General features: G+C 45.5%; 2 protein-coding genes across 6 annotated transcripts in view; both read right to left on the bottom strand.

Moving 5' to 3' along the window:
- Positions 1-220: 220 nt before the first annotated feature.
- On the bottom strand, positions 221-7,781 carry LOC148394665 (janus kinase and microtubule-interacting protein 3-like). The gene is made up of 15 exons (XM_088383525.1): positions 7,615-7,781; positions 4,605-4,749; positions 4,367-4,480; positions 4,022-4,135; positions 3,809-3,919; positions 3,044-3,079; positions 2,888-2,959; positions 2,647-2,751; positions 2,321-2,518; positions 2,136-2,234; positions 1,833-2,058; positions 1,648-1,713; positions 1,518-1,586; positions 1,074-1,441; positions 221-994 (listed from the first exon to the last, which is right to left on the bottom strand). The coding sequence occupies exons 1-8, from the start codon at positions 7,779-7,781 to the stop codon at positions 2,698-2,700; spliced, it is 813 nt and encodes a 270-aa protein (XP_088239651.1). The 3' UTR covers positions 221-994; positions 1,074-1,441; positions 1,518-1,586; positions 1,648-1,713; positions 1,833-2,058; positions 2,136-2,234; positions 2,321-2,518; positions 2,647-2,697.
- The window catches only part of crfb2 (cytokine receptor family member b2), an 81,644-nt gene continuing 61,140 nt past the window's right edge, over positions 6,294-26,797 (bottom strand). For 4 of the 5 annotated variants that reach the window (XM_088382073.1, XM_088382075.1, XM_088382074.1 and 1 more), the window contains one exon: positions 6,294-11,287. In XM_088382073.1, coding sequence (XP_088238199.1) covers positions 10,574-11,287 — 714 coding nt within the window. In that variant the 3' untranslated portion in view covers positions 6,294-10,573. The remainder of the gene's footprint in view (positions 11,288-26,797) is intronic. The other variant, XM_088382078.1, reaches the window with a different exon arrangement.

The raw sequence follows: 26,797 nt of genomic DNA, 5'->3' as shown, positions 1-26,797 counted from the left end.
CCTGCCATTTTGAGAGCCCAATTGACACTAATAGTTTACTGGAATGTGTTTGCCCATCCTACTTTGTGGAATTTCACAACATGCGCTTTTGACGAAAATACCAAATTGAACTCAAGTGACGCCAACACGCACAACCCCCCCGCCCCCCCCAACACACACACACAAATGTTGATATGAACATAAAAGAGCCGCATGAATCCAAGCAAAGAGCCGCAGACGGTTCGGGAATTGCGGCTTGGCCAAACCTGTACTATACAACTTTATTTGTATAAAATTTTCACAACAGCTGTCACACAAACAAAGCGGAAAAAACCGAAGACGTGCGTGTTCCGCCCACGCTGGATTTATTTGCACCTTTGAAAAGACACCGTATTTCCGCAGATGTGGCAAAGAGTACTTTTGGGCATCTGAGACGGAAGGATGTCCAAAGCATCACGTCACCTGCTCTGGTAGGCATGGTGGTGGGACGTTAAGGTCAACCGCTTTGGGGTTGGCTGAATCTTTGGTCGCAGGATGCCACACACAAGCAGAGCTAAATGTAAAATGTACTCACCGGTGACTCCAATTTTTACCCCCCTGAAGAAATGGATGGACGGTTGGGGCTGGCCGTTGGGACTCTTGTTATTCTGACCCTTTTTAATGCGCGTTTGGGGCAACAACCGTGTTTTGTGGCGCTCTCTTCTGGTTCAAGAGTGCCCTGCATGTGAATTTGCCTTTCCTGCCTTCTGATTGGATGAGCGCCGGTGTGACGCAGTGCCTCTGTCACCGTGGCGGGGGTATACGTGGGAATCGGAGCGTCTGCCAACGTCTGAGACCGGCTGGCAGTGTATCGGAGGTGTCGAGTGCGGTGCTGCTGGAGCTCACTCACCAGCTGGTGTTAGGGCCACAGAATGAAGGCCAAGGAGAAGAATAGAAAGAGAAAAAGAAACTTCTCCTCCAATTGTTTGATTTGTCTCTTCTGAGCTTCAATGAATTCTTTCAGCTCTTTGTTCCTCTGGGACGGACAAATAGAAAGTGGCCATCAAAAGCCAGTAAGCGTGCAATTAAGTGCCGGGCTGGCTTTGGATCCTTACCTGTTGCGCGCTGTGCAGCAGATCCATTCTCTCTTGGAGGATGCTTGCGTCGCGCTCCCTCAACTCGCACATCAGGACTCGCTTCCATTGGTCCACGGCGCTCCTAAGCTCTTCTCTCTGATCCGCCGTCAGCACGTCATTCACGCCAGCGTGGCTGGCTTTTTCGCCGTCCGTGGCGGGGCAGTCCCGCTGCGGTAGCGCCTCGTACAACGTGGCCTCCAGCTCCAGGATCCTCTGGGCCGCAATCCTCGTCCTTCAGTGCTCCGGCGGGAGATTTGAGGGCGCCTTACCTTATGAGCCTGGTCCATGGAACGCTTCCTGAAGTCCAACTCTTCATCCAGGTAGCCCTTCTGCTTGCAGAACATATCCTAGCACAGCTCAAGGTCAGAATTGTTGGGGCACATTGCCGGAGTTCCCCTTGGCTGATGTCGCGTGTCTGTCTACCTTCTCACTTCCAATGTCCAACATCTTCTGTTGAAGTGCTGACTTGGACACTTTGATGGATTCTAACCACTGAGGAAAGGCTGCTGTCACACAAGCAGAATGCGAGAGCGTGCGTGGACGTGCGCGTTACCTTCTCGGCTAGGGTGACAAGGGTCCTGGCGTGAATCACGACCACCTGCTCCTCGTTGGTGAGATTCTGCAAGAGCCCAAAGGCACAGCGTCAACAAGCTTCTTTCAGCGCAAAGCCTTCCAAAGTCACATTTGAGCCGCCGAGTCTCGTGGAGTGCGAACATAAGGAGTTCGACATACACTTACGGCGTTATCGCCCAGGCTTCTTCATCAGATCACTGATGACGATGTCCGGGGGAAAGGCGCAAGGAGCAATGTAAGGTGTTCTGGGACCTCGGGTTAAGGTTAGGGTTGCGATGGACGCCTTACGTACGCTCACGCCCTCGGCCTCGCAGTAGATCTGCAAAGGGCTGAGGCCGTCTGGGAAACGGACTTGCAGAAACTTCGAGACGGGGGAGCGCCACTCCCTCTCCTGAAAGGCAGAGGCATGCATCCGTCCGTCCGTCTGTCACATCTCTGGCCTCAACACGCTTGTGCGAGTCTTCCCACCTCCAGCTCCAGGATGCGGAACTCAAACAGTTCGTTTTGGTCTCGGATATCCTGGATGTGCTCTTTCAGACGCGCTTCTTCCGCCTCCATCCGCCTGACCTGAAAAGTCAGTCAGACCTCATCTGCAGGGCTTCCCGACGGGTGTGACGCCAAGGGACTCCACCCAGCGCCTTTCTTTTCGTCACCTTTTCGGCCAACTGCTGATTGCTCTGACGCAGTAGCGGAGGCTGGGACCCGGCCGGGGGTTGCGGGAAGGGACGCCACCTTGATCTCCTTCTCGGCGTCGTAGTCCCCCCCGCTGGTCTGGGCTAGCAGAGCGTAGGCTCGTTGCAGCGCTTGATATTCTTGCATCAGCGAAGCTCCGCCTCCTCATGCACACACCCCTGCAACACAGCACTATTACCAGAATCAGTCAGACCGGCGACAAAGCATCCGCGACGCAAAGATGAGTCCGATTCCAGGCTGAAGAGGAATGTTTGGCGCCAATACGCTCACAGAAATGGCGGGCTACCTCTTCGGGTTCCGTGTCGGGGGTTCTGTCGGTGTGAAAATACAAGGACGATCAGTCCGAGTCCACCAACACGTCTTCGTCGTAGCCGTAAAATGTTTCGATGACCTGCGGGCGCGGAAGCAAACATCTCTCTGAACAAACTGAAGCGACACCTCACGATGAATCGACGACAGGAACGATAGCGAGAAAAAGGCCATTTCATCTTGCGCAACACCAAGCAGCCGCAAACAAACAAACTCACCTTGCAGGACCTCACGCTCCGTTTCCTCCTCAGAGATTCTCGACGTCGGTATCGTAGCAGCAAATCTCTCTCCTGTCGACACAAATAATCCGCCTTTGAGATTCTTTGGATGCAAAGGGAACGAACGGCTCCGGCGCAGAAACAAACGCGACTCACAATGACATTTCTGACATGAGCTCCTGTCTCCAGAGCCTGAAAAACACGTCACCGGCGATGATTGGAGGGACACTCGTCTTTTCCAAAAGTGACAACTACAGAGTGTGTCAGGGTTTGCCAGATTATCTTTATCGTATGATTATGTTGCTTTGACTTTGACTGCAACCTGTAATAAATAATATTATTTATCCCTTATTTATCCCTATCGCTTATCCCTTCCTACACAAAGTCGTAAAACACCCCTTGCTATGTTTTGACTAGAGGTCAAGGGCTTTCTCTATTCAATCCACTCTTACCCCCACCCTGTTTCTCTTAATAAAAATGCTTGTGCAGGAGCCGAGAGTCAGACTTCATTCGTACAACGGATGGACTCTCCACCTGCAGGTGTCCAAAAGAACTTACTTGTCTCCCGTGTGGTTCTTGCAAAATAAGTTGGAGCGAGCGCAACTCTAACAGGGTGCATTTTGCCACTAGCTGCCTACGGACAATGACATCGCGCTCGCGGCTCATGGTTGACGGGCTGAGCAGCTGGGCGAGTCCGTCGTTTTCAGCGCACAGCGAGTGGCAAAGGCGCTGACAAAACGGGAGCTTTGAGCTGCTGAAAACGGCAAAACAAGTCTAAAGCGTGTTCAAACGCGTGCGCACAATGCTCCTGCTTGAAAGGTCGGAATTTAAGGGGCCAATTTTTTGGATGGCGGCCGCATGGACGGAAAAGGTTTCCTGGCGACAGCGAGCGAGCGTGCACCGAGTCGCCTGCCTGAAGACCTTGGACAAGTCGTTGATGATGTGCCGCTGCTCCACAACTTGAAGGAACTCCATTTCACCGTCCTGCTGGCCGCAACCGCGGTCCAGGTCATTGAGCGAACTAGGCCTTCTCTGTAGAACACAAATGCAGTGGACTCTGTTGGTACGCCGCCGTTGTCCGCGTCGACTTACCAAGCTTGCCATCTCCTCATTCTCCTGGGTGACAAAGCGCACTTTATTTTCAAGGCGACACAGCACCAGCGAGAGTTCTTCATTCTTCCTGCTCAGGCGTTTGTTTTTGTACAGGAGTGGCAGAAACTGGCTTTCTGTTTCTCTCAGTCGCTTTAGCTGCAAGCATGAAGTTCGGGATGTGAAAGACGCACAACACGCGGGCCAGAACGTATCCATTCCTTTTGCATCGGTTTGAACGGAATCGTGGCTTTGGCTCGCAATAAAAGACATCTACCAGGCAACCGACTCGCCGCGCCGCTCAACTAATAAGCAAGCGCAATGGGTGCCTCGCTGGATGGCGCGCATCAAACGTAGCGCAAACCTTCAAGCGTGCCGTCAATAAATTACCAGTTCGTTGCGCTCTTCAGAAAGCAGGGCGTTTTGATCCTCCAGTTTCCTGATGACTGCGCTGAGCTCAGCGATTTTCAGATGAAACCTTCGCGTGTCCCGATCCTCCTGAGACTGAAAACATCCCGCAACACACACACACAACCACTCGTTCAAAGTTCAAAACTGTTTTTGTGCTACCTTCCTCCAGCAACGAACTAAGTCATGCGTACTGCAAGTGTGTGATGAGGTGGCTTACGCTATGAAGAGGATTGCTAGTAGCGGCGTTGACCCCATTTCCAGGGTAGTTTAGGCCCACCCTTTGGGAATCTCTCCGGGCAGCGATCTGCTGCTCGGCAGCCTGAGTCTGCAGCTGAAGGCGGTGGACGTGGCCGGCCCCAGGGCTTTATCCAAAACACTAACCGCTCTGTCTTTCAGCTTGATCTCATCCATCTGGATGTACAAACGGGGAGCGCTCAGGCAGGTGGGCAAACTCATTTGCCAGAATTGTGACAAAAACAAAGAGAGGAACCAGCCAATTTTTTTCTTGAATCGACTAGAACACCTATGCTGTGACAAAAGCGAAGCGAGCAACCGGACGTTTTCTTCTTGTGAAATAGAATAGAATATAATGCCTTAGGTGTCATTGCACTTTATACAACGAAACGTATACGTGTACAACGAAATTGGGAACATAGCCACGCACCACGCATCTGATCAGTCCTACCAGTCGGCGGATCTCCCTCTCGCAGTATCTCTTGGTTCGGCTCAGCCCCTCCCGATGCTGGTGATGAGCCGATCGGAGCTCGGCCGCTCGGCACTGCCAGGCCTGCTGGGCCGCTGCCAGGGCTTCTTCCGCGCTCCTCTTTGCCCCGCGTTGCTCCTGAAGCTCCTGGTGGAGGCGACACCGCTCGGTCTCCCGACAACGCCGCGTCTCCTCCACCTCCGCCAGCAAAGCGCCCCCGCTCCTCACCTGAGCAGACATTGCGCCACACCTGGCTGATGAGACCGCAACGGAGCGCCGCGACGCTGCAGTCGTAGACACGGGGTCGGGTGACGATCGCGGAGTCATTGCCGCAATCGGCGGCACTCAGAGAGTCATTACCATCATGGTGGAGGATGTTGGTCCAGGCGCTGGTTGCTGAAGTGGTCGGATTATTCCATCAGGGATCAAAATGGAGCAGGGTGACCAAATGCAGCTTGGACAAGGGTTTATTTAGCGAAAAGGGAATTGCAATGGAGCATGAAGGAAAACAGACAGGAACTGGCAAACTAACTTAACATCATCACAAAACACCAACAGGGCTGACTGACCGACAGGGATGGCAAACAGAAAACAACCGAGGGAAATACAGAAAGATACGAACGATGAGACAAGAAATAATCCAAAAAGGTTGTGACACGCAGACAGGACTTAAATACACGACAGGTAACGAGATGCAGATGAGAATGATCACACTGATCACAGACACACAGGAGGGGAGGGGCGAGCACACAGGCACACGGACAGAAACTATGACAATATGCACATAATAAAACAAACGGGACGAAACGTGACAAAATAACATGCAGAATTTTTTGTATAAATATTGAAAATATAAACATTATACGTGTGTGCGTGTAACATGTTAACAAGACATACTGGGCAGGCTAATGACTTAGCGGAAAAATGCTAATTCGTGATCGTGCTAACACGTGAAAACGGACCTCTTAAGGAATGTAAATCAACATTTGGAGCAATACTACATGGTCCTAAAGGTTAGACATATGTAATAGTTCATTTCTCTTGTTAGGAGACCCATTTACATCATCAATGACTGCTGTACCACGCGAACGTGAAACAGGAAGTGGTATCGCCTGAAAATGGCCTTCAAAATAAAGCGCTCTACCTCAAATCAAAGCACGACTGAATAACATAAAATGGAGAATTCGTAATACACATTGTAAATATGTTTTTAGAACAGTTTTTATTATTATAATTTTTTATAACAAGGTACAAGTGTGCATGTGTAATGTCCTGTATTATTTGTTTGTTGTATCCGGGCGTGTGAGGGCGGAGCCAGGAGTGAGAAGTGACTTCATGCGGGTGGGTTGTGCGGGCTTGTTAGCTGGGCAATCAGTTGGTGTGTGAAGCGCATGGGCATGAGTTGTGGCCACCAGCAACTCCTGTTTGCATGTGTTTTTCTGTTGCTTCTGAACATCCTTGACGCACTGAAGGGTATTGGTGTCAGAAGTCTTGGGTTCACTTGTACGCCAACTCAGGATGTTCGGCGACTTTTTCAATCATCGCAAAGTGGACAAGAAGGCCGGGCCGTGTGTCGGCGACAGTGGGCGGCCGGAGGTAAAGGTGGAAGCCGTGCAGCGGCTACAGCGAGCGGCCGAGGGTAAAGGAGGAAGCCGTGCCGTATGTTATTGACATGCCTGAGCCGAGTTGGTCCCAGCGCGATCGCCATTTTTGTGGTGTTTCGCGCCGTCCTGATCGTGAGCCCGCCCAAGTGGAGCTACGTCATGACGCAGCGACGGCGCTGGATGTAAATAACCATGGCGGCGCCCTTGAGCTCGCGTGGCCGGCGATGAAAACGCTTACGTTTTCCGGGAAGAGAAGTTGGGAAGCGTATCGAGCACAGTTCGTGTTGGTGGCTGATGCAGCGGATTGGTCGGAGAGGGTGAAAGCGGTACAACTGAAGCTTTGACTGACAGAAGACGCTACGTCCTGTCTACTGCTGCTGAGCCCCGAGGAGAGATTAGATTACAGCGCGCTGGTGAGAGCGTTGCAGAGGCGCTTTGGGGAGTTCACTTTAAAAGACTCTCTGCGCTGTGAGTTCAAGCAGCGTGTTCAGCGCCCGGATGAGCCGCTCCGTTGCCTCGCGCATGAGATCGAGAGCCTGGGTCGGCGTGCATATGCTGGCATGCTGGTTGGAGTCCAAAATGAACTGGTATGTGATCAGTTTATCCAAGCTCTCAGACTGGACGAGCTGCGCCTGCACGTCCAGTTAGCCCATCCGACAGCGCTGGGAGAGGCGCTGGCCCTCGCCATGGAAAGGGAGATTGCAGGGAAGGGGACGCTACAATCATCAACCTGCTCCATTTCGGCAACGTCGTCAGAAGGGGAGGAACGCAAACCGGCGTGGGTGGAGGAGCTGATGTGTGCGATAAACGCTCGCTCAGCACAGCGTGAGGAAAGAAGCAGCCGGCGCGCGCGCCCCGCGGTCTGCTGGGGTTGCAGGCAGTCTGGTCATCTACTGCGTAGCTGCCCGAAGATGACAAACCAGCAGGGAAACGGGAAGGGGTCCGTGTAACCCGAATGACGCGGACCCTTCCAGATGGTGACCAGGAACAGCAACCTGCATGCGGCGGGGCTGTGCGCTGAGACCCCCATGTCCAGAGTGAGCCTGTTGTGATGGTCGGATGGACAGACGTGGAGGACCCCAGCCATGTTCACGTGCTGATTGGAAATGTTTCCTGCATGGCCCTGGTGGACACAGGGTCTTCAGCCACAATTGTGAGGCCTGACGTTGTTCCAATGGGAACTGTCTTGCAATCGATTTTTACCAAACTGAGTACGGTGACCGGTGAAACAGGCCAGAGGAAAGGAAAAGGGACCTTTGCGTTTACCTTGAGGGGTCTGTCAACGATTTACTCAACTTGGTTAGCGGACGTGAGTGACCCTTGTATGCTGGGCCGGGACTTTTTGAAAGCTGCAAAGTGTGTGGTGGACTTGGGTGCTGGAGTGCTCATCCTGCCGGATGGTCAGCATGTGGGGCTGATTGCGGCGTCTCAAAGCAGCACTGCGGAAGTGAGTATCGACCACACAGACTCTGCAGAGGAGAACCTGCAGGTGGGGACGACACTGCCCAGCCCTCCCAGGTTGATTGCAGCGCTGAACCCTCCCCCTCAGTCTACGGTAGAGTGGGTAGAGTTCGCTCGCCCCGAGATGGACCACTCACTGGGGGAAGCAACGTCGTCCTGGCCAGCTGCGTCAGCAGCCTTAGCCCCCGGTCAGCCAGCAGAGGACCGGACCGGGACGATCCATTCCATCTTGGAGAAGAACTGTGATCGGCTGGATGTCGAGCAGCGGAAGCAATTGTGGCAGGTGCTGTGGGACTTTGAGTACATCTTTGCCCTCAGTGAGAATGAGGTGGGCCTCACTCACTTGGTGGAGCACCACATCGACACCGGGGACGCGTGACCAGTCAAGGTGCGGCCCCGACGCTTACCTCTGGTCCAGCAGGAGGCTGCAGATCACGAGGTCGGCGCCATGCTCGAGGCAGGAATTATGGAGTTTTCAGAGGGGCGGTGCTGGCCTGCCACGGGGGCAATGGTTCAGGACACTTTGGCAGTGCGAAGACTCTCCGAGGGCTGCGGCAAGGGTTCTACTGAGGTCAGCATTGTCGAGATGTGGAGGACTTCTGCCAGCGTTGTGATGAGTGTGCAGCCTACAAGGGGCCTCAGGCCCAGTCGCATGCACCGCTTCAGCAACAGAAGGTTGGAAAGGGTTGCTGTGGATATCATGGGTCCTTTTCCCGTGACGGACAGAGAGAACCGTTATGTGCTGTGTGCAATGGATTACTTTACTAAGCGGCCAGAGGCATACGCACTTCCAGATCAGGAGGCAGAGACGGTGGCTGACGCGCTGCTGGAGGGCATGTTCTGTCGGTTTGGGACTGCTGACATTCTCCACAGTGACCAAGGCCGAAATTTCGAGTCCAAGGTTTTTGCTGTGCTTTGTGAGCTCCTGGACATGCAGAAGACACGCACCACCTCTTTGCATCCGCAGATTGATGGCCTTGTGGAACGATTTAACCGCACCATGCAGCAGTAGCTCGCCATCCTCACTTCCTATCACCAACGTGACTGGGACTGACACATTCCGCTTGTGCTGATGGCTTATCGTTCGGCCGTTCAAAGTTACACGAGTTGCACTCCTGCTCTGCTGATGCTGGGCCGGGAAATCAGGACGCTGGGAGAGTTGGCGTTCGGGAGGCCACCTGGTGACTCTGAGGAAAAACTGGGGCTGGAGTATGCCCGGAAACTGCAAGACCGATTGGAGGCGTCGCATGCATCCGCCCGGGACCAGCTGGAGAAAGCTGGTGTGCGCCAGAAGCGGAACTACGACGTGCGGAGCAAGAGGCGGAACTTCCAGATTGATGAGCTAGTTTGGGTGTACACACCCAAACGAAAAATGGGGCGCTGCCCCAAGTTGGACAGCCATTGGGATGGCCCGTGCAGGGTGCGTGAGCGGGTAGGGGTGGGGAGGTGGTCTACCAAGTGGCGGTTCCCCCGAGGGGCAGAAGGGTTGCCCTGCACCGAGACAGGTTGGCTCTGTACCGGGGCAGTGGGGTTCTCGTGTTTGAGGTGGGGTCGGCTTCATCCGCCACTTCGGGACGTGCGGTGGATTCATGTTCCTCAGAATCCGCCAGTGTTGTCCCTGCTCAGCTGGCACGACGGCTAGATACCTTTTTGTGTTGACCCCTTGGGTCGAGGGGTTTTATAAAGGGGAGGGCAGTGTAATGTCCTGTATTATTTGTTTGTTGTATCTGGGCGTGTGAGGGCGGGGCCAGGCGTGAGAAGTGACGTCATGCGGGTGGGTTGTGCGGGCTTGTTAGCTGGGCAATCAGTTGTGGCCACCAGCAACTTCTGTTTGCATGTGTTTTTCTGTAGCTTTTTTTGTTATAATAAAGGCGGCGATCAAACCGTCTGAACATCATTGACGCACTGAGGGTCATTACAATACTGTAAATATGTTTTTAGAACTATTATTATAACATATTTTCTATAACAAGGTACAACACTGTAAATATGTTTTTAGAACTCTTATTATTGTAACAATCTTTTTATAAACAGGTACAAGTGTATGCACTGCAATTGTGTGGGCACTCCCTGCCTTCTGCTGGCGTGTGGGCAACTTTCGTGCCATAATTCTCCAAATTAGAAGTTTTATTTAGAATTTTAATTGTTTTTTTTTAATTTGGGAAAAAAAATCTGCAATGTAGTTAAACTGCAATAAACGGATTACTGTATTACGAAATAGGATAAAACAACATGTCACAAAAGCTTGGCAATTAGCATGGTCTCCATCGTTCTCCTCCCTTCATGATAACGATGTCAAAAGCGTAGCTTATTCACAGCCTCTGATTAGTGTCTTATTCTGTGTTGACACCTGTGTTACAATATTGTTGATTTGTAACATTTGGCAACTCTGTACAATATGTCCTATATGACAGAAAATTAGCGCCTCATGTATGGAAACTGTACATCTTGTTGCTGTTCATCATCAGAGCAGGAGGTGCTTTGAATGTGTGCCTCTTTGGTGTCCCAGGTTTCTGGCAGCATCGCTGAATCCCTGTCATGCTCCTCCAAATCAATTGTATCCACATTTGATTGGTCAGAAATGGTTTTATCCCATTCCTCCACATACCTACCCAAAATTAGAGAGCTGAGATTAACATCTTGGTTGTCTCTTTTTTCATCCTCCCAGTTTTCCACCTCAATTGGCTGTATCCTCTCAGCCATGTAACTAGCTTGGTCTAAAAATGGACTGTGGTCTGAGTTCACAAGAGTATCAAAAATTGAGGCTGTTGTTGTGGATGTATGTTTTGATGCAGCATTTAAAAGTCTGTCATTCCAAATCCATGTTTGAGGCAGGGGACTAAAAACATCTAAAGATAAAAAAATTGAGTTTGAAGTGTTGTTTAACCGTGATCCAGGCTGATATGAGAATAGAAGGGAAGGAGATGATGATGACAAGGATGGTAGGTTAGAATTTAAACGCATTTTGTAACCACTTTCATTTCTTGAAGTCCTTTCTCCATCTTGAAGATCTGACAGTTGATGGTCCTTCTCTTCACATGGAGAGTACAGTGTTGGCCTAATTACGAGGGAAGACAAGGATGCTTTGTGGGGCACAACAATCAGGGCCTCTTTTGTGTGATGGACGGATGTCTAAAATAAAAACGCAGAGAAGAGAATATCATGAAAAAAAGATTGAAGTAAAGGTCCTACATATAAGCTAAACAAAATACATTGACATTAACAAATAACCAACCATTGTTAACAATATTTAGGAAGTGAACAATTGCCTAGAGCAGTGTTTCTCAACCTTTTTTCAGTGAACCCCTTTGAAATATTTTTTCAGCCAAGTACCCCCTGACCAGCGCAACACATTTCTGGTAGAAAAGAAAGAGGTACAGGAATGTCCCATCAGTGTTTGATTTATTAAAGTTAAACAACTTGTACCAATGTACCTGAAAGACACATTTATGTTTCAAACATTACATATAGAAACAAAAAAATTATAAACAGTAAACAGTGACCACCATGAAGGCATAAACCCTATCAAAACTCAAATACTGTATGCAGAACACTGCTAATTTATATCAATCTTTCTTGTAATAATCTCTTGCAAGGAAATAAAAATATACATAACTAAAAATGTGTTCACAAAATAAATTAACTTAGTTATAAATAAATATCTTGTTTACAAAATAAATTGATAACTTAATAAATAAAGATTTGCCCATAAAAATAATCAACTTTACCTCTTTTGGGATAAAAAAGAAACTTTTTTCCTCTTAAAATTGAATTGTTGCATTGAACATTTGATTTTGATTTAACAAGTATTGAACAGTGTTGAAGCTTGAATGAGTCTTTTGCACTCGTACTACATTTTAGTGAGAAACATGGAGCTATGGTGAAAGCATTTTTTAGCTACGAGCAAAGAAACCGCATAAGAAGCCTTCAGGGCTTTGGCTGATGTAGTGGAGGCTTTTCGCATTGTGTCTTGGGATGACTTGAAGTCAGAAAGTTTCCTCCTGAAGAACTCCGGTGGCTTACCAACATGGCATCTGTGTTTTGTGGTGAGATGCCGCTGGAGATGTGCTGGCTTCATGCTAGCGTTGGCTAATTTCTTCCCGCAAAAAAATCACAGCGCTTTGGGTGGGTTACAACTTGTGGACGTAAATCCCATCAAACAATAGTCTTCCATATACTGTCGGTACTTCGTCGGCTCTGGTTTTGCCTTCATTTTTAATTGTTTCTCCGTGTTTTCAACAGCAGCATCGCTGCTACGCTTTACACATCTCCATGTTACAGTGCGTCATCAAGGCAACCGCAGGTGACTGCTATTGGTTTGTGGCGAGTCCGTTTATTAAGGATTAAAATTCAATACTGAATATAAAACATACATTTGTATTTCATCAAACTTTTTATAATTCTCAAGACAATCAGGCTAACTGTTTTTTTTTTTTTAATACCGGTATATATTTTTGTAAAACGTACCCTCTGGAGTACCTCCACGTACCCCCAGGGGTACGCGTACCCCCATTTGAGAACCACTGGCCTAGAGTAACAGTAATTTCTCTGGAAGATTAAGCAAGAGCAACATGGTGATCAAAGTCAACAATGACAGTGAAACTCCAAAGTAAAACAGAAAATTTGGAATTCGTGTGACATCACAAGGCATTCAGTAATGTTTTTAGACTGACAAGAAAATAAGCATGTAACTCAGAGTGTATTTTATCTTTACTTGGACCTTTTTTGATTTTTGTGATACCAACCAGAATGGTGAGACAAATGCAAAGACCTTGAAATAGCGCATGCAACATGAGAATGTGGTAACCAACACAAGTTATATACAGTACAGTAATCCTTCGCTACTTTGCGGTTCATCTATCGCGGCCTCGCTCTATTGCAGATTTTTTTTTTAAACAAATATTGCGGATAGATTCGGTGCATCGCAGATTTTTTATTTTTTTTTAAGTCTGCCACACACACACATTCACAGTGTCATATGCAATGAAGCACACAAGCCAGGCACTTTATCTCAGCCTCCCACAATTTATTCAGTCTGTCTGCGTCAACATATCAGTAGCACCTCAGTCTTGCACTTCATTACACACATACAATCACGTCTCCGCTCCTTGATCGCCAAGCGGAGTAGAACTGCGTGTCTGCTTGTCACTCCCAATCGGATCGTCCTGTTTGCCCATCATAAAATTATTGAAGTCTTGTGCGGATGCCCTCGCGCTGGGCAGCTGGGGCGCGACAGCCGGTCAGCACGGCAAGAGCAGAGTGGCGCCGTTGCACGTGTACACTTTAAATTGACGAGCTGGTCAGCGAGCTCGTGTCGTGCAGGCATCTCGTAACACAGCGGGTCAGGCAAACGAGAACCAGGTGGGAGGCGTGCGTGTCAAAACAGACAAAACTGTGAGGACTAATGATCAGCAGTTCCGTATTGGCGACGTCTAGTGCGGAGGGCGTGTGATGCCATAGGCCAGCAGGGCGAGAGCGGAGACATGACACAAGAAAAATGCACCGCCGTGCAGAAACAGTCGGGACAACGGCAGTGAGCGTAACCGCGCACGTAGGAAAAAAAGCACTGCCGTCCATGATATGGGACAGCGGCCGACAATGAGCTAAGCGCAGGGCGTGCTTCTGAGCAATGCCCTCGCGCTGGGCTGCCGGGGTGCGTCAGCCGGTCAGCACCGCAAGAGCAAAGCGTGACACATTTACACTTTAAAATGTTTAAATGTTCAAAAATACAACAAAGTGTTTACACAAAGTCTAGTGCAGATGCGCTTGTGCTGGGCCGCAGGGGCACGTCAGTTGGCCAGCATGCAAAAGCAGAGAGGAGCCGTGACACTTTAAAATATTTTAAAAAGTGTTTAAAATACAATAACGTATTTAAAAAATACAATAGAGTGTATACAAACAAAATTATAAAAGTCTTGTGCGGATGCACTCGCGCTGGGCCGCGGGGGCGCGTCAGTCGGCCAGCACGCAAGAGCAGAGAGGAGCCAGACACGTTTACACTTCAAAAAAGGTTTATAAAAGTCTTGTGTGGATATTGTAACAATATATTTACTCATATTTACTTTCTTATTTATTCAAATGAATAAGAATGTTTCTGCAAGTCAGTTTGACTTTAAAAACATTATAAAAGTGTTCAAAAATACAAAAAGTGTTTAAAAAACAATAGAGTGTATAAAACTACAATAAAGCTTCATATAAGTCTTGTGCGGATATTGTATATATTTACTATATTTACTCTTATTTATTTTCCTATTTATTTAAATACATTTTTTTTATGAAAAGCAGCTTGACTTTAATGTTAACTAAAGTGTTTAAGAATACAAAAAACATTTAAAAGTGCAATATATAATGTTTAAAATACAATAAAGGCTCATAAAAGTCTTTTATGGATATTGTATCAATATATTTTCTCTACATCGTGGATTTTCACCTATCGCGGGTGGGCTTGGAACCAATTACCCGTGATAAACGAGGGATTACTGTATAACCGCAATGTCCATCCAATCATTTACGATCTTTCACTTGTATAGTGACTTTTCATCTATTAAGACACAGAAAGTGCATCACACTGAATTCATATTCACCTACTGATGGTGCAGCATGAAGAGCAACTGTAGATTCAGTATCTGGCTGAAGGACACTTTGACATGATCAAAAGAGACAGGGATCAAACCCACAGCCTGTGGGCTGGGAGACAACCACTACAACTGTGCCATGCAGATCCATCAAAGAAGAACAAAAATGTCATTACATTTGATTCAGTGGGATTATGATTCGATTCAATATCATATGCATTAGTTTGGGAGAGTGTGATGCAATGAATTTCTTGTCATTTAACATTCATCTACGAACTGTACTAAATGTGCAAGTCTTTTAGATCAAGACAAGTATAGTATATCTCAAGTAAAAGATGATTCAATGGATATCTCTATAAAATATTAAAACGATTCAATTTGGTTCAATTGGATGCATCCAATTAATCACAACTGATTTTAGTTTAGATTGGTTTATTTGGCCATAGTACGTTCCATAGAATGCATCCACATACAATACTCACATACACATAAGAGCCCAAAGGGAGGAGGCTGTAGCAAAAGCTTATGAATGCCTACCCCACCACACATAATGCAGTATATCAGGGGTATCCAAACTTTGCATCAAGAACTATTACATAAATGGAAATCAAAAATATCACATGTAGCACAAATAGAAATATTCATACCCGCAGTAGAAATGTCATCTGCTCAATGCTACAAACCATTTTACAAGCTATAGCATGAATTGCTAAAATGAGAGAATACCAGGACAAACCCTGGAGCTATATTTTATGCATCTTTAGCGTATTTATCCCATATAAAATATGCCATGCCCAACTGAATGCATGAGTGAATTACGACCAACAGTGAGCCCTCACTTTCGCGGGAGATGCGTTCCAGAACCGCCAGCGAAAAACAAAAATCCGTGAAGTAGATGTATAACATATGTATTATTTAGAAATGTAAACATAATTGTATTAAAATTTCTAACACGAGGTGTTTCTTATTGGCCGCTAGAGTGCATGGATGTATTGCAAGTCAATTCGAAGAGTGGTTTTCCTTGCCAAGCAATGCAATGTGTTTACATTCAGAATTACCACACTACACCAACCCGGGGGGACATTATGCATAGCGAAACCAAAGTGAGTCATGGTTGCTGTTAGAATAATTAGTTTTGCAGAAGCGCTGGTCGGCCTGAACCGGAGGTCTCATATCTTCGCTTAAGCCAACATATCTGTCTAGCTTTAAGGAATTCTTATACTCCCTTCCTTTTCTTATCTGTGAGAGGCCCTCACTAGTTATGAACAGAACACCTTTGTTCTTTGTTTAGTTCAAGAGAAGTTCTTTCTCTTTTATACCTTGTAGTTTCTATTGATAAATTGTTGTTGACCGGGACAGTTTTTAAGTTATCCCATATTTACTCGATGGTTGTTTAAGTAGACTTCATGCAAGTTATATCACATCTACTTAACGTTTGTTGGAGTGTATGCACGAGAGGTATCTGATTATTCACTCATCATTATTATTGTGTCAAACGTAGCAAGAAAGTCTAGAGCACTGGTTCTTAACCTGGGTTCGATTGAACCCTAGGGGTTCGGTGAGTCGGCTTCAGGGGTTCGGCAGACCTGGTATGTCATTGCCCCGCCCCTCCCCGCCCCCGCCCGTCCCCTCCTCACCCCCTGCCCCCTGCCCCGCCCCCTCCTCATCCCCCCCATCCGCAGATCGCCGAACACACCTGAATGCCGTGTAAATTCGCGATAATGCATATCTGAACTGGTCTTGCAAAGGCAACAGCAGAAGTCACACTGATTTGCTGGTATGTCCCCCCCCTATAGAGGGGTTCGGTGAATGCACATATGAACCTGATGGGGTTCGGTACCTCCAAAAAGGTTAAGAACCACTGGTCTAGAGCATTGTTTTACAGGGACACGGCATCCAGGTTTGGAGGTTGCAGCCGAGAACGAGGCTGCCAACCACCTAAGAACAGACTCTGCATTCCTGGGGTCACGAATCAGCCAAGGCCATGTGGCCTCGCACCACACAACATTGCTAGCTAGCTAATCAGTGTTGCTACAGCCACAATCTCCCCTACCTTTAGTGTAGCAACGCCTCTTGTAACCAGGGCAACCCAAAATAAAAAGAGGAGATAGCGGAAAAGGAGTCCAGAATTGGTGGAGGACTGTAACTGGGCCTTCTACGTAATTCTCCTCGCGAGCAAAAGGAATACTGGTTGTCTTCTCCTCTTCTTTCAGTGTATAAAATAATGTCGTATGGTACTTAAACCTGACATTTTATTGGTCCTTCGAGCCGGATGCCAATACACCTGAGGATTCCAGCGGGCATCAGTGGAGATCCGGAAAGGCCGCGCGTGGCAGGACCTCCGTAGGTGGGGTCCTAGAATCCTTTTCAAGGGGGGCTGTCTGCTCGTCAGCTGGGATCTCAAGGTTGAAGGCAATCCGAGGTGCAGAGGTGAAGAGAACCAGAGGGTGAGTTTGTTTTTGTTTAAAAGTGTGGTGCGGCCGAGGGCTCGTCATGCCCTGTAAAACCCTAGGTGTGTAAGTAGGACAACGGAAGTCCACAGACCCTGCATAACTGAAATTCCGGGTAGGACAGTGATGTCCAAGTAAGTAGGTTGCGGAGCCACAGAAAAGCTGAAAATGTAAATTCCGTAAAACTGTGTGATTGAGAGTGTGAATGGGAATACGTATCACTAGATGTAGTATTCCATATCAAAGCAGTGGGGAACACATAACGTGGTTCTGTGGACGCAATAGGCAAGGATTCTCCACCAGAACGCTGGTCGAAGTGAGAATAACCAAAGGATCTTTTCGTTATCCCACTGGGAACACCCGACTTTAGAAACCCCTATGGTTTTACAGTTGGGACCAAATTGATTAAAATGGGGAACTGGAAGAGCAAAAATAATATCCGGGATACAGTAAAATGTAAAGATTGGAAAACAATTGAAAGACAGGATCCTGATCAAATTAAAAATCTAGATAAATGGATAAAAAAATACAAATTTGAGGGAGAACTAGAAGAAGTACAAGAGGGGGAGGAGAAAACACAGGCTACAAATTCGAAACAAAAGATCATAGTGAAGTTGTATCCACAAATACATGACACACACAAAATTGAGGAATCACCTCCTCCTTATGGGTTGACAGACAGAGCCACTAGGCAGAAAAGCCTGCTAGAAATGGTTTGGTCGAAGAAAATGAGAGCAAATTATACAGAAATAGGGAGAACAAAGCAACATGATAATGAAACCTTTGATGAATATCAAGTGCGCATGACAGAAGAATTTAAAATATACAGTGAACTGGTAGAAGATAAGCTTATCAGCAACAATTAAAAAATGCCATCCACGTCGGGTCCAAGCCAGCAATACAAATAAGGGTGATCAGAAATTATATAGGAATGAACACCGGAACTTTGGAGAAATACATAAATCACGCCCTCCATGCGGAAAGAGTAGTAATAGACAAACAAAAACAAAAACAAATGAAAGCATCAAAAGACACTTTTCTGGTAGACCAGGATAGTGACACTTTTTACCAAAATGCAGGCAGAAGACAGAAAGGCCAGAGAGGGGGAGCAATATCTAACAGAGAAGGCTTTAGAGGCCGAGGAAGAGGAGTTGTGCGACCTAGTCAATTAGAATGCTGGAATTGCGGAGAAAAGGGTCACTTGGCACGTAAATGCCCAGATAAACAAAAACAACTATGACGAGGGCATAATCAAACTGAATCGGATTCTCATATGACAAAGATAGAACCTGGCTGCCAAAACGAAAGAGAAATTAGCTTAAATATACAGGAGATATTTGTGTTAGAAGGATAAAGTAAGATAGAGAAACACGGAAGTTAAACATTTTCAAAATAAATTGAAAAGAATTACAAATAACTTCCAAAAGTAAAATAGAGAATAACTCAAAACAGGCAACAAGTTCTTAGTGGGCTCTACTTGGTCTTATATGTTGTGCGTCATCCTTTTGTGCTGGTGTGTGTGTGTGCGCGCAGAGGATCCTCATGAGTGGGTGTGTATATGAGTGGGTGTGAGTGAGATGTGTGTTCTATGAAAGACATCAGTCATGGAGAATGTTCAGGAGGCTGTTGGGCGATAATAGGGAAATTGAGAAGTGGATGATGGTGTGTTTAAGTTGGTTAGAGAAACTAAGAGCAAGGTGTGGCAGTAGAGAAAGTAAAGCGTGTGTGCAATAGAGAAAGTAAGACGTGTGTGGCAGAAAGTGACTAGAACGGTGGCTTGATAGGATGAGAATAAGAGACAACAAATGTTGTGTAGAAGACAGTGAAAGATGTCGAATGTGAACATGACGAAGGGCGCAACAGCAAAGTTGGCCTGTCCTTTGAGAGGGTGAGACTGATGAGCGTGCCTGCACTTGCGCGAAGTCGCGGGTCTGGGCTGTGCGCGTGGGCCTGTGCTATGCTCGTGCGGGCATCATGATTGTTGCAGGAAATGGCCAGCCTGTGACCAATCAACATTGAGTACACGCCCCCCCCCCCCCCCCCCCCCCCCCCCCCCGCGCGGGGGGGTGCTACGGCTGCAGGCGGGGCAAGGACAGTGTGAGTTTCTCAGAGAATGTTTGAAGCAGAGTGATGCTTAAGGAAGATGTGACAACATTTGCATGAAGGATAAAAGGCACTGATGAGGAAAAAACGTATAACCAAAACGTCAAAATAGAGGATGACGTTTGCGCAGCATTGTTTGTTGGTATTGTTTGTGAGCTGTGTCTCGGCTGTAAGTTGAACGTGTTGTCTGTGTGCTGTCAGTGTTATGTGTTAAAAGGACGAAATTGGCTAATGTAGGTGCACAAAAGAATTGATTTGCACCGCAAAACAAAAGCAATTTTGAAAAAATAAGAAGAGAAGAAAGGCAAGCAATTTTTTTGTGGGCAGAAACTGGTCCACACGACATTAATGCCTAGCCCTGATGAAACAAAATTTGAGAGATGGAAATAATTTGCTTTCTGGAATTGGATGAAGCAAAATTATGAAATAACGACATTTCAAAGCAAAATTTAGAAGAAATAGTCGATTGGTTGTGCCAAGACTATACAAGTTTTTACATTTGAGAATAAGAGAGCGATTGAGTTCCTTAAAGTTAAGAAACAACAACAATTAACCATTATATTAATTTATTGACAGTTATTTTGTTGATTTTTATTTATTTTTTTCAATTAGTGGATTGGTTTGTCACCTTGAGAAAGGAAAAATTAGGATGAGGAACACGAGTTGAGACAACCAGTTATACACGCAGAACGTGTGCACTGGGACACTGAGAAGCATTTTAGAAGATGTGTCAAATTAAATGATAATGAAATCATATGTAGTAATACAACACTTTACTACATATGGATTCTCTAAATCATACAATTGAGTAAAATAAAACATACATTTTGATTTTTATTCAAATTCCTAAGATTCTTGTGACAAATGATGAGAAAATGATTGAAAAGTAACTAAAGAAACTACAAGAAAGTGAAAATGTCTAATCATTTGCTACCTGAGTCGCTCCCCATTCGGGGAGGCCATCCATTTACTTGCTAAACTAGTTGTGGAAGCAGTCCAATTGCCACGAAAAGTAGCTATATGCACGTGTGCAGTGCACACACACAAGACTGATAAGGTGTCAAGAGGTAACAAGCTTACAGACAGAACCACAAAGCTGAAGCGCAAACGACACTTCAAATTTTATACACACAAGAAGCAAATTAAATCACTGATAAATTTTCAAAGATGTGTAGCGACAAAGTCCATAGACTGAAATTCAATTATGGACAGAAAGAGGGGCAAGAGTAGAGAATGGCATCTATAAATGACCAGAAGACAGACCTATCCTACCAAAAAACCTATACAAATGGGCAGCAATATGGTGCGTGTCACATGGCTCAAGAGGAGGGATAGTGGGGCAGGTCAGTCAGCTTTATACAACATACGGATTTGATTCATATTCAAAACATTTTCAAAACTTTTTTTTTTTTTTTTTGTAGAGCTTGTTTACCATGAGCTAAACACAATCCACAGGGTTACACTGCCTGGTCATAATAGATGCATTCTCAAAATTGTTTGAATTGGCTTCAACAACAACACTGAATGCCTTAACAGTGGCAAAAAAGTTATGTAAAGAGATAATACCGAGATATGGGATTTTGGAGATAAATTCTCATGATAATGGGGGACACTTTGTAAATCAAGTAATGGGGCGAATAAGCACAATGTTCCATAAAGACTTAAAAATCATTGTGCACACCATCGCTGAAGTGCAGGATTAGTATAAAGTGTGAAGAAGTGCATGGAAGAAACTGGAAGATCATGGACATAATGTGTAGACCTCGTCAAACTGTACATAAATATTACAAGTACTGTGGGTTTAACCCCGTATGAAAAATTGTTTGGGAGACAATATAGATTACCATGTTTTAAAACCAAGTGGGAAACTAAGGATGATTAAAATTTGGCAGATTACATGAGAAAAATATTTAAAAGGAAAAAAGAACAAACCACGTTCTCATTAAGAGCATTGAGGTGTTAGGTGTGATTGGGGATTAAGTGTATTAAATTAGGTATTTTCACTCATACTGGTCACAGGAAGTTCAACATGGCACCTCATGGCAACGAACTCTCTGAGGATCTAAAAAAAAGAATGATTGCTCTACATAAAGATGGCCTAGGCTATAAGAACATTGCCAACACCCTGAAACTGAGCTGTAGCACGGTGGCTAAGACCATACACCGGTTTAAGAGGCCAAGTTCCATTCAAAACAGGCCTTGCCATGGTCAACCAAAGAAGTTGAGTACGCGCGCTCAGCGTCATATTCAGAGGTTGGCTTTGGAAAGCAGGCGTGTGTTTAAAAAGTGTTTAAAAAAATCAACTCTTTGATATACTCTTTCCATCTTCCTATCACACTTCCAGTATCTGTCAAAACATTTTCATCTCTATCTTTAATCAACCTAACCTGCTGCACATCCTTCTCATCTCTTTCTCTCTGCCTCGCCAACCTGTATAAATCCTTCTCACCCTCCTCACTCTCTAATCTGGCCTTTGCCACCTCTGGTTTCGCCTTACGCTGTATCTCCCTGTATCCCTGTGTTAGATAAATGGTATATATATGTTATCATGCGTTCTCTAATGAGTACTTATTAATAAGATTATTGCACAGAATGCTTGCTGTTTCGCCTTGCAGACGTCCACCAGACGGATTGTGAAAAACAACACGTCAAACAATGCTGTCTGGAACTTCCTGACCTTCTATACCTCTGGGAATCCAAGAAAGTTGTTGATAGCTCAACCTATTTTGTTGATGTCTGCACATGGCATTTTGTCCTTGCATTCTTTTCTCATGGCATCTTGTCTGTGACTTCTTGTTTCACATAGCATGTCGTCCTTGCATTCTTTTGTTTCTCATGACATCTTGTCTGTGGCTTCTTGGTTCACATAACATCTTCTCCTTGCAATCTCGTTTCTTTTCTTATGAGACAAAGCCCACGCCTTCTCCCTTCCTCTGAGGGGCTAGTCTCACATTGTGGGTAGGGCATTCCAAATAAAAAGAGCGAAGAGTGCAAACTGATTTTTAGTGTAGTCAGATTGCTGTAAATCTGAATGCACTCCTCGCGAGAAAAAACTCAATATTCTGCCTCACTTGTTTTGTCTGCTGATCCTTTTCTTTTATACAGATATTCAGTCAGAGAATTTACCTGACACCCTGTTTACTATATTAAGTCCTCTCGGTGTCCCACATCTTCTTAGCTAGCATGCTCTTGCCACGTATGCACTCCTGAGAGAGAGATGATCAATGTATGACTTTGATGTCTATTCATATGCAAATGAGTTAGGGGTCATAAAATTTTATGATCCATTGATGTTAAGATTTATGGCGTTTTTTTTATTGGGGGTCATAAATTCCTTAGTCCTTTTATGTTAAGATTTATGGTAGTTTTTATTGGGGGTCATAAATTCTTTAGTCCTTTTATGTTAAAATTTATGGTATTTTTTATTTGAGGGGTTATAAAATCTTATGATCCATTGATGTTAAGATTTATGACGTTTTTATTTGGGGTGGGGCGGGGTTGGGGGGATCAAGATGGCGCCAGTTGTGACGGCACCATCTTTGACTGTCGCCATTTTGGTTTGCTGGTGCCATTTTTAGATGTGGATATGTATGGGCATGTATTTTTATGAATCAAAACAGGTGCAGCATCTGAGCTAGCTTTGCTACCAGCCCTCTGACCTAGCTTTGCTACCAGCCCGTACGTGTGGGTTGAAGGGGCCCGTTTTGTTGAGAAGGCGAAGGGGAGGGGGTTTGTGTCAATGTGTCAATGTGGGGGGTCATCATTATTGGTGTCAAACTTGTCTGGAAGAGAGTCGCATGTAATTTGTGAAACAATAGTTTAGCCAAAGCTATCTGAAAGAGAGAGAGAGAGAGAGAGACGCATATAATTTGGCAAACATTAGTTTAGAGGATCAAGGGGGTTTTGTTGAGAAAATATGTCGTCAGCATGGCGCCAAACTTATCTGAAATGTAATTTGATAAACAATAGTGGAGTCGGTATTATTGGTGCCAAAGATATGAGGTAGAGCCTTTGATGCGTCATCAACATACGGCCAAAGTTATCCGATTTCCCGCGACACGTGATCCCATAGGCGTGGTCTTATCCCCGCCGAATTTAAAATTTCGTGTGGACGAGCATCATTTTGGAGAAGACAAGACAAGACAAGCCATCGCTCTGAGCAACGGAGTCGAAGCGCGTCAAACAGCTGTTTCGAGAATGGTTAAAGGTAAGTCATTTTACTACATTAATAATAATGATAATAATAATAATAACAAATAATAATAATAATAACAAATAATAATAATAATAGGTTATTTTATAAAACAAGATGTAATGTTTATATAATATTTGCAGACATCATCGTTTTTGCCGATGTCCACGCATCTTTTGACGACGATTTTAGCGACGTTTACCTAACACAATCAGACTACGGTGAGTCAATCGCGCATCTAAGATAGTTAATATAGAGGGTATTAGTTGCTGATTTTATTTTATGTATGTAACAGATCTCGTGGCCGCGGCCGCTAGGAAAAACAATCGGCCGACACAAGCTGCCTTCGACCACCATATTGGAGCAGTCGAAACGACAGAGCCAGCAAGACCAGCAACATCAGAGTCACGTGCTAATGTTGAAACCAATCCACTCTCAACCCACACCGCTCAGCCGGAAGCAGCGACGGACTCGGAGCTAGTTGAAGCTCTATCTACTTACGAGGGTTTAAACCATCACCATCAAGAGTCGACAAAGTTGGAGGTATTCCTATTTTTTCTCTCTTTGTGTGCTATCATCCGACTTGCTATTTTCGGTATTATAAAGGATTAACTTGCAGGTGAACATCGTGACACGGAGGCACAGAGAGAGAGGAAGAGGAGGAGGAGGAGGGGGCAGCCCTTCTACAACACGCGCCACTCAACCAGCAGGGGGCCTGTAAAGTGCCGTGGTAACTGTATCTACAAAAGACGGTTACAAGAATGTTTTAAGATTGTTCGTATCCTTACAGATTTAGCCGAATCAAAATAGGTTTGTGTTGTTTCTGTTGTGTTTTGTAAAAGAAAATAAAATGGATCATTCAAACCTTACGTCAACGGAGTCAGATTTCTTAGCAAACATTGATGAAATAGATTTGCTACCATTTAGCGAAACAAGCCAAAGAAGTGACACACCAGAGCTAGATTTATCAAACGTTAACAATACGTCTACGCGTCAAGTAACATATTTGCTCAACAATGTGAGCACGGCTTTGTTAGAGGGGGAAAGACCAGACAGTCCTGCTATTCTTACACATTTACAAGCTGTCATAGATGAATTGAACAATCAAAGTCCGAATGAGGGGAGACAGAGTCCTACACAAATCCCGTCACAATTGCTAAACATGATAGCAGAATTAAACAACCATGCTAATGACAGCAACGGGCGTATCAGTCCTGATATTCCTGTCCAGTTGCTAAACATTATCCAAAATCTAAATACACAGCCTCTGGTTGACCCGTTGACCGCTAACTCTGCCGATTCATCACCGGTTGCTATTGACGACTTTCCGCCCATGTTTCAGCCTAACAACTGCTCTGTTATAATTGATCACAAAATAGATGTTATTGATGACAACACACCAGCATTTCAACACACGCCCCAGCAATCTAACAACGGTTCTGTCTTAGCTGATCAGCGCGGCGGTTCTGTTGTAATCAATAGGCCGCATTTCAATAATGTAGAGGTAAGGCGACAGCTAAATATACCATCGCAACAGAACATTAATGATTTTGCAACCTTCTACCTCCAGATTGAAGATAAAATAGATGATGTCATGCAAGAGGTAGCTAGCAGGGCACAAACAGGTGATGTAATTCAGATCGAGCTAGCGGCTGGTAACGATAGAGCTCACATCTACCAGCAAACTAGTGATATAAACTCTATCAGAGATAATGTATCAGACATGCTTGAACGTTTAGCCCAATCAAATACAGAGCTTCTGGCTGATGAGGGCTTAGAGCTCATTGTACAAATAGTCACTCCATTGCGTGGTGGAATGCGTCTCAGGCTGTTGAACACTACCAACAGAGAGATTTTGAGGTTGAAAAAACGACACTTACACATACCTCGTAATAAAGACAACAATTTGTGTTTCGCTCTCTCACTAACCTATCTGCTAAATGACACACTCACAACAAAACAGGCCACAAGACAGGCACGGCTCTTACATGAGAGTGTAGGATTGGATTGTCAAACACCTGTGAGTCTGGGCGAAGTCCATAAATTTGAGAAAGTCCTCAAACGGAAAATAACTGTAATGTATCGAAAAGAGGACTGCCGCCCCATGACCTTTTTCGACACGCGTTATCCCAAAACAGATAACGAAACTTTATTTGTCTTACACCTCGAGGGTCATTATTACGGCGTGAAAGCGATAGAGGCATTCGTTGGTCATGCATCCTTTTGCAGGCATTGTTACAAAGGGCAAGAGAATTGGCAACAGCATCAGTGTGTAGGACACTGTAGCATTTGTCTCGATCCATGCTGTAAACACGACGGATTAAACCTGTCATCTGCCCCGACTGTAACAAAACTTGTCGTAATGAGGCACGCTTTACCAAACATAGAGAGTTTCGATCAATGAATCGTGTGAGCAACTGCGCTTCATACAAAAAATGCTTGCAGTGTGGTCTTCACTATTATGTGAAAGCTGATGGTACCGGTGGTAAACATCGTTGCCCCGTTAAAAAGTGCACAGTGTGTGATGAGATCTTAAATCAAGATGACGCCTTGTTGAACCCCCACATGTGCTACATTCAGCCCATCAAGCCTCAACCACCGTGCAAAAATGAAAAACTACGATTTCGAAACCTATGTAGATACACACGGTTTACACAAACCTTTTCTCATCTGTTACTTGAATTAGTTCTCAAACTTGACATTCTGATGCAAGGGAGTAAAGTTCTATCATCTGTCGATTGAGACACAAAATCTCGATTCATAGACTCTCTCTCATTCTTGACGATGCCTCTAAGTGCAATGCCTAAGGCCATGGGGTTTGAAGACAAATCAAAGGGTTACTTCCAACACAAATTCAGCTCTTTAAAGCATCTAAACTACGTAGGGTCTCACCCTGATCCCGCTTGCTACGGTACCGAGCGAATCAAAGTTTGACGAGTGGTATGCCAAAGAAGCTAACAATGTGTTTGATTTTGCTAAACAGGCAATAGCCTACTGCGAGAATGATGTTGATCTGTTAATGCAAGGGTGTGAAAAATTCAGGAGCGAGTTTTTTGAGGCCACCGGAACAGATCCATTCAATGCGGTAACAATTGCATGAAAGTTTTTCGCACTAATTTTCTAACCCCACAAACACTAGCCATTACACCATCAGACAATTATATGTGTCAGCACAAAGCTTTCTCGCATGATTCTATTCAGTACAGCCAAAATATCCAAATTAGACATGCATTGAACGGGGGCGAAGTTATATTAGACAACTACACTGTAGACGGCTATTCTGAAATTGGGGGCGTAAAATAGTGTTTGAGTATTTTGGTTG

The sequence above is a fragment of the Syngnathus floridae genome, chromosome 8 (assembly GCF_059516105.1).
Source record: "Syngnathus floridae isolate MCC-2025c chromosome 8, RoL_Sflo_1.0, whole genome shotgun sequence".
NCBI lineage: Eukaryota > Metazoa > Chordata > Actinopteri > Syngnathiformes > Syngnathidae > Syngnathus > Syngnathus floridae.
The sequence above is the reverse complement of the archived record's forward strand: the minus strand, read 5'-3'. Positions and strand labels throughout refer to the sequence as shown.